Genomic DNA, 14150 nt, shown 5'->3' on the forward strand with positions numbered 1-14150 from the left:
GTGCGGATGATCATTGTGAGTCTGCGACACTGAAACTTACGAGTCAAAATGTAAAGAAAAGAGGCTCTAGACACAAAAAGACACTTTTAAAAAAAATTAACAATAAAGTGGAAATAATATAAATCTTTACATATTATTTGAATAGGAGAAAATAACTTAATACATTTATGTGGTTTATTGTTTCTATAATTCAAATTACACATAAGGGGGCGCCAAAGTCTCAAATGCTTAGGGCAGTGGTTCTCAAACTTCTTGGTATTGCGACGCCCTCCGAAAAATATGATCAAGTTGCGACTCCCCGTGAAAACGGCTTGATACTTTTTAATGAAAGACCTTTTTTGCAATGAGTTTCACTTAAATTATGCTTGAAGAGAACTGCCGTGGTGTCAATACTGAATCCTTCGAATCAACGCGTAGACAAGTGCTGAACGTCGCTCAACAACGCTCGATATGCCCATGTAACTAATGACATGCATGGTTCGAGCAGACCCGACCCAGTGTGTGTGATGTCATAATTGGAACAGCATTAAATGGCCCGTGACGTTAGTGAGGTCACATATAGATAACGTTAATCGTTACAATATTTATTATATTGTCATCTCCTGTTCTCAAGTGCGATTCAAACGAGAACGACTTTTCTACGCACCACAGGTACAATTCCACAAAATAAGAAATATTTTGCGACGCCCTAGCAAAATTGGAACGACGCACTTGGGCCGCCCACTTTGAGAACCACGGGCTTAGGGCACCAAAGAGGCATAATGCGCCCCTCGAAGTCACGATGAACCGAGACTGGTCATCGAGCAGCGACACCAGTGGATCTAATTAAGAGGCTTTTATACTGTATAGAAAATTTATTAAACTAATATAGTTTGGGGTGAATAAATAATAAATATAAGATTATCAGGGTATTCCCCACTTCAGCTCAATGCATGTGCGCCGCGTTTGCATTGTTGTCTCCGCTTGAATTAGAGTTTAGAATCCCTGACATAGGCTGTGCACCCTTCGTATATTCTTTATCAGTTGTATACCCAACTTATGGTCCTGTATACCGTACACACGGTTGAAGACTGCTCCAGCATACGCATATCATAGATATTTAAAAATTAAACATAAAATTCACTCGTTGAAAATCTTATAAACTCTTCAGAAAGCCTATTTCTACTCGACAAAAACCGAAAGTGTAGGCAATATTATGCGTTTCCTACAAGTTATAAATAAAAACTCAAGTTAATTTTACTCGGCATATTTGAAAGTAGCCTGGTGAGATAATTTAAAACTTTTCTTTTCATGTTGTGTATCAATTTACAAAAAATCCGATAGGATTATAACTGTAAACTCTAAGGCAGGGCTACTCAACTATTTTTACCGAAGATCCACATACAAAACTTTAAATTTATTTGGGTCCGGTCTTCAAAGATAGTTATATTTCGGTATCCTCAAACGCGCACTTCCACTACCGGATAGTGATTATTAGCTAATCCGGATTGTTAATTATAGTGTTATAGTTCTTTTCATACATATTCACAAAGGTTCCATTCATTTGAACCCACGTACATTTGAACCCATGGCAATTGCACCTGCATACTATTGCACCTATGGAAATTTTTGTTGTTGTACGGATAGTTGAACCCATACTAACCCTAACCCATGGGTTTCAGCACCCGCATATTGATTGAACCCGCGGATATAGACATGGGTTCAAATGTACGTGGGTTCAAATGTACGGTCACCATTCACAAAACTTCAAAAGTCATTTTATAAAATGAATCTTCAAAAGTGGGGCAAATGATTCAAAATAAAGGATTAGGTGCGGTCCGAATCAAATTCGTAAGGTACGGATTCGCACCGCGGTCCGCCAGTTGAGTGGCCCTTAGGGTATTTCAATTTCCGCTGCATTACAAATCGCACATTTTAGTGGTGCAAAATAAGTGTTAAAAGTTTCGCACACTTCTCTATTAAAATAACCCGGATTGCACAAGGAATCTAGCGATAAATATGACAATACAAATAACATACGAAACAATGAAATCATAATTCTAGTCGTCTTTCGCATTTTTTCACTCAAATTTCCCTTTCAGTTTGTTTTTCAATAACACTGGAATTAAGGATAAAATTGCTAATATTGCCATAACGCCAACGCCAGTCCACGAAAGGGCATCTCCGGCAGTAGTCAATTGGTATAATGTAGTACCAGCTTGGATGGCGATGAAAGAAAGTGGAGCAACGCCAATGAAAGTTGCGATGAAAAATGTAGAAACCGGAATCTCGATGACCGGCGAAACAATATTAATAAACCAATTCGGTAGGAATGGGGTTATTCTCAGAAAAAGCAGATAGTTGAAAAGATGCTCGCGCTGGCTGTCGACCTATGTGAAAAAAAATTATTGCAGTTATAAATATATGTTCATTTTCACCAACTATTTAATTGCTTTGCTGGTACGAAATAATACTCACCACTTCGTTCCATTTTCTCACTCTCAATTCCAAGTACTTGTGGACAAGGGGTTTGCCGATAAAAAAAGATATCGCGTAACATCCTGTTGCCCCGATCCCAGAACACATACAGACCAGAAACAAAGCTACGTAGAAAGGGTACATAAAACCCGATAAAATACTGAGAAACACCGATCCAGGTATTGCAAAAGTTTGTAGGCTGAATTGCAACAAAGTTAAGGATTGGATAGCAATTGAGACAGAGGTTTCCTATTGCTTTGAACAACTGATTAAAGATTTAATATCAAAAAGTTATATCATACGCATCAGCGTAACTATGGTAATATTATTTTTCAAAAAGGATACAAAATGTAAGTTACGAAGAATGCCGACATAACTTCATAGTGATAAGTGTTCTTGTATTTTGATAAAACACGACCCAGTTCTTTAGCATCGTCGATATCCTTGGGAAGTTTCACTTTAAGTTTCTCATCTCTGTTATGAATAAACATGTTTTCCTCAAGTATTTGTTGTACAACAATGGTTGAAAGAACACCCTGGGAAAGCAATTCTGGCAAGAGCACTGAAAATCGCTCATAATAAAAATACATAAGAATCTTCGCACTTTCAGAATTGTTACAATTTGCGTAGCACCATCGGCACAAGAACTCGCTCGTAACCTGCAGCCCTATATAGTGAAAATGGAATCCCAACGTATCCTCGGTCATGGCAGTTAAGACCAACTCATCTAGTATTCAATATTTACTTGACAACGATGACTACTTACTCTGACAATTCTGGAAAATTATTATAAACCATTCCTATAACTGCACAGGCCCCCAGAAACACCACCAGAAGTCCCAGAAATGACACCACCGTTGAACTTCTTGATGGGTTAGTAGAAGCACCTGACAATACAAAAAAAATTTTAGACCTGAGAATTTAGTACGTAATTACTAAAATCTAGGTCAGGGATGGGCAACCACTGGAACAAACTTGGCACGCGAGCGAGGCCTCGGAATCATTCCCCTTCAGATGTAAAGTTTCAAGACTCTGAATTATCTGATTAAAATTAGTGTTCGTTCATTTATTTATTTTATTTTCGTTTGTTAACAATCCGCTATTTATTTAAACTTATTTTGTCCTTTCATGACATGTGGCTACAAAAAAATATATTATGATGTAACGCCTGAGTGGATCAGCATCATTATTGAGCCTAAAAAATGATCTGTTTTTGATTCATGGGATATCAGGTAAATTCGGACACTTCGTCGGGTGAAGTTCGGCAATATCACGTCAACATTTGCACATATTTGAACTGTAATAAATTGAATTTTCAAATTGGTATGGCTAGCATCGAATTCGGAAGCGGGATATTCAACAGACACCAATCGGACATTAAGATTCACTGTAAATAAAATCACTTATTATAAGCGCTAAATATTTATTTTTACCCATAAACAAACGAATGAGTTCGCAGCTAAATAATACCAAACCGACAACTTGTATAAACATTGCATCAATATTACGCAACCGGGTGAACCCGACCATTATTTCTGATCAGACAATCGTAATTAAATGACTTTGTCCCCTTAATCGTTCGAAAGATCGTTTTCGCCGCGACACGCAGCGCGCTCTCCTATGGCGTCGATAAAAGAGAAATTAAAAAAAAAAAAACATTTGAGAAAAAGATTTCTGACTAAATACCAAAAGATCGTTGTACATTTCTGAAATTATATTGCAAAATATTCCCACGAAGCGCTATATTATAAATAAAGCGAGCAAGAAATTGTAGGATCATACAGACAAGTTTAATTTTTAAATACATTAATTGTAACAACATTAGTATTTCTCACCCCAGGGTATTATTCATATTTTTGCAACGGGCAAACAAAAGTTTGGTGACGAAGGCCAATGTTACTACAAAAATTATAACACTGACCAATTTCAGAACTGCCGTCCAAATTCCCATTCCGGTCCACAAGCGCCAAGAGTTTCTGAGAATTTATTACATTCATATTCGGCTTCGGTAAGTCATAAATAGGTATGGGAAGCAGAGATTGCTCCAATGATTCTTCATCTTTTGGAGCATGGACCGGGGTAATACACTTTGGAGAAGGGGGTATAAGGAAATTCTTAAATGCTCTGTTCCATTTCCGTTTCGTTCTTTCCACAGGTGGAACTAAAACTGCACTTCGACTCACGCACACGTCTAATGTCTTCTCGATTCCGTCGACGAGCGAGGCTTTTCTATAATCGAATTTTTCTTTTGTAATTTGGCCTTTGTTAAGAAATCCTGGAAAGCTAACAGTTGCGGGACTGGTTGTTGCTGCTGTTTTTCTAATGTGAGTCCCATTTGAATCAACAATATTCTGACTTGGAGTATGGCTGTCGTCTGATCTGGTACCACCAGGCTCTGTATCGTCCTCAAGAGTTTCCCTGGCCGACGATATGCTAGATCGAATCCAATTCACAACGTCGCTCGCACTAGCCCGCCTTTCAAAATGATTTTGTTTAGCCGCGGTGACAGTGGTCGGGAGTAAATTCTTATCTCCGTGCAGTTTCAGCCACTCCATGAACATTATTATGACTTCCATCCACTAAATAATTTTCCCTAAGCCAGCAAAGGTCCCGCGTTATGCGAACTTGTTTCGGTCCGATCTAATTATCACATATCATTTCGTAATACAGTTGTGGCATGCTGTATATCAAATATCTCTGTAGATGTTCAACTTTATAGTGATGCACCGCAGTTATAAGCGAGTGAGCAAACAAAAGATATGCCGAGATCACTGGAGAGCAAACACAGTTTAATCAATATGGACGATTTTGTACCCCCCAGTAACGCAAGGCAACAACAATGAATGAAGGACAATCTATCAAATGTACTCCAAGAGAGACTCCTACACGCAGCGTAAAGATAACCGCATACGAGTCAAAGTGTTCGCAACAAGCTATAAAAATCTTCATTAAATAAGGGCAGAAATGTCATATACCGAAATGCCACGATTGGACATTGTACCGAAGTATAAAGCAAACAAACAAGACTTTAACGAAATTAGGCCATGAAGAATGAAATCAACTTTGCACAGTTGCTCATATTGGCCTTTGGACCTTGCTACGTGAACAGATTATTGTAACAGGAAATATAAGGGAAACATATTCTTCTTCATCCCGAGGTAGAGGAAAGATGGTGAGATGGCTTATGGCGTACCAGGGACTCTTGCCCGGTTACTAGTACATATCGGGTATGGGATTAGTTAGCCATATATTGGTTTTAGATACATGGACTTGAATGATGTTATAAGCAGTAACCGATCAACGATTATGTGAACTACTCTAAGGCGGCAAGTCCAATCCTATCGCACATGATTATCGCCCACATGATCCGAACCTGGGTTCGCAGGGCAATCAGAGGTGCGATGACAAGGGTATTCCAAATGCTAGGCACGATTCGCCACCCGCCACGTTTTCAGTTAATGTTTTTCAACAATCAAAATAGAAATTGTCATAAGTCGTGTGATATGTTCATAAGTGAAATCAAAATATATGTATAATTTTCAACTCTGCCTCCCGGAAGGGCCATCAAATTTATTTAGCAATTATTGGGCACAACCGCATAAGAGTCAACAGAACGAAAAGCGCGAATATAAAAAATGGTAGTAATTTAAGAAAAGGATATTCAGAGGTAAAGTATATTTTTATACAAGATTGAGCGTGAACTGGGTTGAAAGAAAAAATCAAAACGATACAGGCCTGCACAACTCAAATTATCACGAGGGCCACAAGCATAAATCTGAAGTCCCGGCGGGCCGCGAACTTTGCCACATACATATTTCACAAGATGAACTATAAATCCAAATAATTTTGTAAAACACTTAAATTAAATGAACACTTTCATTACGGGGGAGCTTAAAAATATGAAGACTCTTATTTTCTTGAGTAAAAACAAGGTACAGTATTTTTGCATATGAGATGGCAAATATGTATTTAGTGGTTCATCTACCTTGAAAACCCACCCTTCATTTTCAATACTTCTTTTGTATTAGAATTAGGTATTGTGTGTTACAGTATAAACTGACTGCAGGAAAATATTTTACTTCAGTTCTGTAAAATCGTCCCAAATATATGTATGACAATTTATTTAGTCATATGTATCATTATTGGATATTTCCATTGTATGCTAGACTAGACAAACAATTCGTTTAGTAGCAATAGATTCTCCTCTGTTGTACTTTTTGACTGTTAAATTACATTTTTCTACAAAATCTGTCCCAATTTATTTGAAATTTTACAGTAAATAGCATTATCTTTTGTGCTAGAATTTCTGCACCATTCATAAAAAAAGGAATTGTTTTTTAAGTTCGAAATTCGAATCAAAAAAGAAACTTCAGTTTTATAAACTGCTAGTAAAAAATAATGGGGTTAATAATAGGTTGCTAATATGCACTAATGGGTGTGAGATTGTATACCGATATTGTTTGAATCGTGATTCAGTCTGAATACTGAGATATCTAAATCAGGGTTTCCCAAACTGGGGGTCGAGGGATCGAGCGACGAATTTTAGGGGTCACGAAGGGCACACCAATTTCACACAAATTTCGATATTCATTGAAACTAGTGCAAAACATAAATCTCACGATTTTGAATATGATCGGAGTAGCGGCGGGCTTGCATAACAATGCCGGCTTTGATTGTTAGACACGAGAAGTGGCGTGTTTCCAAATCACCCGCGGGCCGCACAGAAGTATCTAGCGGGCCGCATGTGGCCCGCGGGCCGTATGTTGTGCAGGCCTGCAGTATTCCATTGAAATATTGGAAAGTCTTCTAATTTCATCCTCATTTTAAATACCTTGATTAAAACTTAATAATAACTGACTGGAAATTGATCAAAAAAACCTCATCTGGATCACTACGGTCAACAGGATTTCCTAATTCAAATCTTTCATGAGTTCTATGTTTTCTTCAACTAAAACTCCAGGTCTTAAATCTTTATAGACGATTTCACACACGTAATATCATATCACAAATTCACAATGTAATATCACAAAATTTCACTCTACAGCAATTCCATAAATGTCACGAAGTGACATTTCACACATTTAATCAATTTCACTATATCAAGGATTTGGTGGTTTGCTATTTTTAGAATGCCAATTGGTAGCAGTAACACTGATGTATTTACCATAATTCACTTTTCACTTTCAACCAAATATTTTTCAAACGACGAGACAAAACAAGTGATGTCACGGAGTGACAAAAAGTTGAATGCATAGAATGACTGCGATATATCAACCAAATTTTGTCAAAAGCTTCATGACATATCAATTATAATAACTTGTCTCTGTATTCTAAAGATATTAATTTCTACATTTTTTATGCAAAATTTATTGTACAACAAACATTTTTCAGGAAGCAGCCCAATTATACGGCCCAACTAGTCGCATTTCACATCATATATCTTTTACATTTCACGATATTTTTAGCATCCTATGAGTTAACCCGATAAATGGTTATAAACCAAAATCCAGATGTCGATGTTAAAACTTGAGATTTAATATTGTTTGTGAATTATTTGAATTCACTTACGTCTTTTACAAAAATGTCGAATTATATTGTAAAACAATGCATTTTGCCATATTTATTCTGTCATTCCAACAGATTACATATTTTTTCAATTTAGTCTACAATAAGTTCGTTCATATTGTTCAAAACCTGCACATGTTAGGTCAAATATTGTTCAAATCCAATATTATAGTACTTCACATACAGAAAAATAATATTTTTAAAAAATGGCATACTTATGTCACTCCGTGACGTCACGGAGTGACGAGATCTCTTGAAGTGCTGCGAAATAACAACAAGCAACTATCAACTGCCAAATTGGTAAATTATTGGGCCCTACCCCCAAAGTGACGTCTCAGTTTTTGAGGCAAATAGTTATTGAAATATATCAGATAATTAAAATAAAGTTGAAAAATTGTCACGGAGTGACAACACAAGGCAAATTCCCATCAGCTCTGTTTAGCCCAGTGTTGCTAATAGAGCACAGTGCAATATTTATATTAAGCACAGATATCAGAGGTAAAACTTAAAACATACTTGGGTGGAACAAATATATTTTAAGTGCTTTTGCCGATTTTAGCAAGTTAGGTGCCCTAGTTTCTGTTTAAATTCTTTTTAAACAGCGTAGATACTTAAAAAAGCACTTCTTTGGTAAATATAGCGAATTAAAGAGGTGCCTTTCTATTAACCGAGTTTCCTTTAAAACCTTGTTTAAAACAAGCGAATTCATCGGATACAAAGGACACCTGGTAAGAACACCTGTCGCGAACAAAACTTCGTGCAATCAAACCAACCGTGTCAGTTGCGAACGGTACTTCTTTCTGTGAACAGCAATGCCTCACACATTTTTGTTACTCCTTCCATCCAACAGACAGCGATTAATACACACAGCAATCGATATTAGTTACTACCGGCCATAGCCAGAGAGGTGGTCATTTGTACAAAGCACGTGCTAAATAACATCCCCTGTCACCGATATGGATTGACGTCATGTTTCTTCATCCTATTTTTGCTTTGAAAGATTACACAAATTCACTATAAGTCGGCATCCCGCTATTTTGAGCGATAGGTTGACCTACTTTACAATTCAATAATAGTCATAAAAGGACTTTTATACGGTAATTTAAGACCTTCTCTTAAAACTCCCTACACAATCATTTTCATTAATTCAAATCACGGCGCATTAAAACACAAGATCAAATTTATTAACAATAATTTTGAAGTAAGAGTTACGAGAAAGAATTCACCTACGAGTGCTAGGACTGTCGCTAACAGACGAAAACGATAAAAATAGGAAATCTTTCAGTTGTGGTGTATTTTTCTTTCTGCGCCTATCATATCTGTTCAATTCAAGCGCTTCAAAGTCGTTTTTACGTTTAGAAACGTCAAACCAGATAAAGCAAGACAGGTAAATAATGTATTCTATGGAAATTTCCAGAGATTTTAGGCGGGAATATTATTCTGACCATGTAGAATTGCTATCATTGTCGATTTATTTTATCAGTATATTTAATTCAAAGCAACACTGAGTATTCACGCAATAACGATTTTGCAAAGAGTTTTATTTATTATTTAATACGAAAATAACACAGAAACGATAGAAATTAAAATCATAAAAAGTCAGCTATTGTTAGCTTTATAAATATTTTCATCACTTTTTTGATTGAAAAGCGGCAATATAAAATACTGAAAATAAAACTTTAAACAATATGAGTTTTATTGAGGCCTGCGACAGTTTAAAAACGCCTTTTTAGACATCGGTAGAAAATCGCAAAATTTTTTGTGCCTCTGCACACATTATATTTGGCCGGCGTTTAGAAAACATATCATCACTATAATCGAAGCACTGTTAATTGTGGGCGGGATTGGCCATATTATCCATTACTTTAAATTGCCCTCGAAAATTTTCTTTTCAGCATTATATAAGGTTTGAAACGGACAATTTTCCCCGGGTTGTGATGATATATATAAGATAATCAATCTAATGTATATTCAATCAATTTTTATTGTGCTAAAATAAATTTTAACCTGAGATATTACAGCAGATTTAGGGATTTTTTGATGTTACAAGTCCTGAAAATAAGGAAATCAAAGCTTTATATATTCGAGCAGTTCACCACACTTTATGTCCGCAGATTGCGGTGGTAGTTTAAAATTGTGAAGATTTTATTTGTCGACTCAACCGCTGGTTAAGTTGAAGACAATAATAAAGCAAGACATTTTAAATATGCCCTCATCGGTCACAAATTGATTACTTTGCACAACAGAAAACTCATTATTCATTGCAAAAGTCGGCTCTTCTAACAAGTGGCCTAAGCGCCGCGATGAATATGTATTTTTGATTAAACGATATACTTTATATGTATTTTCATTGTACGAAATGAAATTGTACTCTACGGGATTTTATATCAGTTATTGAGATTTTTCTAACGGCGATAACCAAGATTCCAAAAATACGTATTAAAATTATATACACCCGGCAGATTATGTCATACTATTATGTCCACAGATCGCCGTGGCATTTCAGAGAAGTAATGTTTCAAAAGAAAACTCGTTGGTGTCATCGTCTCTATCAGTGTAATTGTAATATATGGAAACGTCGCAAGTGACTTTGGAATGCGAATATTACATACTAGGTATGCAGCATTACAGAGAGTGATATCTATGGATGCTGAACGTATATGGCATTCCTGAAAATTTTCACAAAATATATGATGTCTTCTATCCGATTTAAACTAACTCGCAAGCAAACTAAGGCACATCGACATTAAAAAATTACTTGTCTCCAGGTAAGCTCTGAAATAGTATAACATATATGTGAATGAGTAATTTCAAAGTAATTCAAAAAGACAAATTAATAATTATCAGATTACGGTTGGATAATTACTATTTTTATTTGAGTGTTGGCGGGTGATGTTATTTTGCACAGGCTTTGTACAGATGATCTACCCCATAACTAATATGTATTCCAGCTTTCAATTGTTGTCTGTTAGATGGGAGGCGTAACTCAAATGTGAAAGCCTTTGCTTTTGCTGTTCACACGAGATAGCAACCAACACAGGTGATTGATTGCATGAAAGTTTTGTACGCGACATGTGTTAGCAGGTGACATTTCGTTAGCAAGGAATTCGCATATTTTGAACAAGTATTTAAACGAAACTCGTTTTCAGAAAGGCTCCTCTTTAATTCATATTATTAACGGAAGAAGCGCTTTTTCGAGTATCTATGCTGTTTTAAGTGAGTTAAAACAAAAGCTAGGGCACCTAACTTGTTAAAATCGGCAAAAGCACTTTCGCACTTTTTTTTTGGACTGCGAAGCACTTTCGCACTCAAAATTCACCTAGAGTCAATAACACTGTTGCTAAGGATATGGCCAGATACAATGAGTCTTTCGGTCCTAAGGGGGTAATTCAATATTTTTAGAGGATAATTCAGACGACATCATAGTTTAGAAAGGGTTTACATAGCAGAGACTAGAGACATAATAGTAATACAAATAAATGCTTTGCCGCACACTTGAACGCTAAGTGAGCACAACTTTAGCAACTTTAGAATGTTTAATAGGTGATAGTATTATGGTAAAAAAACGAGTTGTTGACTAAAAATTCATGTACCAACAATTTTCTTTTTTGTGGAATGTAGATTTTAGCATTTTCCTACTATTTCGAATTGGTCCAACATGAATATATCATTCTTTTAAGAAAGGCATTAATATAAAAAACAAAATATTGAGACAAGCTCATGATCCACAATGATATGAGATGTTTGTCATCCACTTTGCCTAGGTTTGATCGATCAATATCGCTGAGAATAAATCAGGACGTTGATCCTGTTTTCATAAATTCCAATATTCTCGTTACTAATATATTTGGTAAACTGTGCGCTGGAAAATTTATTTGGTACTCCTGAAGTATGTGCACCAAGATGCCGCACAACCTGAACCCTAACCTGGTACACAACCTGAGTTCAGGTTGTGCGCCATCTTGGTGCGCATACTTCAGGAGGTCCATTTATTTTGTGAAACTGGTTATTGAGCTATTGCTATTGGTATTTCGAACTAGAGGTATCCATATCGATATTAAAAACTTTGGGAACCACTGATCAAAGGTAGGCTATAGACCAGGGTGGTCCAAACCCAGGCCCGCGGGTCACATGTGGCCGGCCGCTTCATTATCTGTGGCCCGCGTCACACTTGGAGAGTAATCAACAAATCGCATTTCGTGTGGTTTCGTCATGAAATTAATCAGAAAAATCTTTTGACATATTGTCGTCACTAATGTCACTGAACTGACTAGTGTTATCGCTAGCTGAGGCAACTAGCGAAGTTAAATAACGTGCTTGTCAGTCTAAATTGTTATCTGGTTTTCTAACTTTTTGGTCGGGAATATATGCTAACAATATAGGCATCAGAGAAAACTAAAAATCGAATTCGGCTTCTCTTAGCCTAGAATGGCTATGCCTGATAACTACCGGTATGTGTTTGCACAATAAAAGTGTTTGTTTTGTATTGCACTGTTTACCTATTCTTGGCTCTATTGTGGCCCACGAGCAATGCAAAAATAATTTTGTGGCCCGAGGAGCCGACAACTTTGGACCACCCTGGTATAGACTGATAATTGACCCTTTTGGCGCATTTTATTGTCTATTTCCATCTCAAACAGTCTTCCACTTCTCAATCTGTTCATATAACTTCAATTTAAAAATAGATTTAATTGTGTTTTAACCCTAATCACTTGTGGCAACATGTCAGACCCTTTTGATGTGTCCATGGCCCATGGATTACAGTACAATTCATGACAATAAAAAAAAACTTACCATCCAATTTCAAGAACCTTGAAGAACTAGTAGTATCACTATCAGCTTCAGCAGAGTTCTTGTCATCATTCCGGATTTTCTGTCTATCACCATCCAAATTTCTCTGTCTAACGGAACAGCTCATTCGAAAGCTTTTACTGCTGTAGACTCCAAAATAATTTTAATAATATTTTTATTGATGAGAAATTACCTATAAAATAATAACAGTAACTTACACATATTGAACTTTTTAACTAATCAGCATTCTTGAAAAAATTGCTGGTTTGTATTCACAAAGAAACTTTGATTTGGTAGTCCCCACAGTCTTTATCAATAAATATATATGTTCAGACATGCAATTTACATATTGATAATACGTGAAGAATGAAAAGTTTCTATCAGTTTTCTATCAGGAAAAATTTTTTGGATCAGTCAGATGGCCATAATAATATCCATTCCAATCATCCAACTTGAATAGGACAAATAGTTTACTTGAAAACTCTGGGTTATCCCTAATTGTTGTATAGCCTATGTTTAATATGGACATATTCAACATTCTTTCTTAGTTTTTTTTATTACCTACAATTTGCATCACATTCTAAAAATGTAGTGCGATCATTTCTTACCATTTTACTGCACTCTAATAATATAACAATCAATATGTTGCATAATCATCAAAGCATCGTGGTGCAACATACGGTCTACGAAGCTAATTCAAGTGGCCCAAAAGGGACTTGGTAGTTGTTATCCCATCATTTTCCAATTTTTTTTTTCATTTGCAATGCACCATCTGTGTTTTTGACATTGTTTTATGTGATGTAATCACACTTGGATGAAATCATTGTCTGACAAGGGATTCAATAATGTGATATTTCTTTATTGGTACCATGTTGTAATAAAAAAGTTTAAATGTCTATCAGTAAAAGGAAAAGCTTATCTCGAATGGCGCAAGTATGACAAACTGAAATATGCCATTGTTCAACGTGATCAAGATGTGGTGTATGTAATTTGTCAAAGCAAGCGATATCATTGTACAAAACACTCTTTTATTTACCATAGCATTGTGGATCAATTACAGGTTGAATATTATTCGAAAAGTGTATCTTTAGAAGAAATATTTTGTGAAGCAGATATATGTCTTTCCCATTCAATAGCGGCTTGCCGAATGAAGCTTCTTTCAGAAAATATCGAAGTCGAACAAAATCACAAGCGATGGTTGATTTGCAACAAGCCTACCATGTAAATTATTTGCATAAAAATTTCAGGAATTAGCTTACAGATGAGCAAGGTCAACTTCGAGTTGCTGAAAACTAATAAATTATTCGATGGTCCATCATAATTTGACTTTATGGCCC

At 36.1% G+C, this 14150-nt stretch overlaps 1 protein-coding gene across 1 annotated transcript; it reads right to left on the reverse strand.

Annotated features, from left to right (window-relative positions):
* Positions 1–266: 266 nt before the first annotated feature.
* Positions 267–13006, reverse strand: LOC144428129 (transmembrane protein 41B-like). The gene is made up of 5 exons (XM_078116847.1): positions 12817–13006; positions 3224–3344; positions 2803–2931; positions 2458–2656; positions 267–2369 (listed from the first exon to the last, which is right to left on the reverse strand). Exons 1-5 carry the CDS (start codon positions 12938–12940, stop codon positions 2061–2063), a joined length of 882 nt encoding a protein of 293 aa, XP_077972973.1. The 5' UTR covers positions 12941–13006; the 3' UTR covers positions 267–2060.
* Between the last annotated feature and the right edge of the window lie 1144 nt (positions 13007–14150).

Source organism: Styela clava, chromosome 10 (assembly GCF_964204865.1).
Source record: "Styela clava chromosome 10, kaStyClav1.hap1.2, whole genome shotgun sequence".
NCBI classification, from domain to species: Eukaryota; Metazoa; Chordata; class Ascidiacea; order Stolidobranchia; family Styelidae; genus Styela; species Styela clava.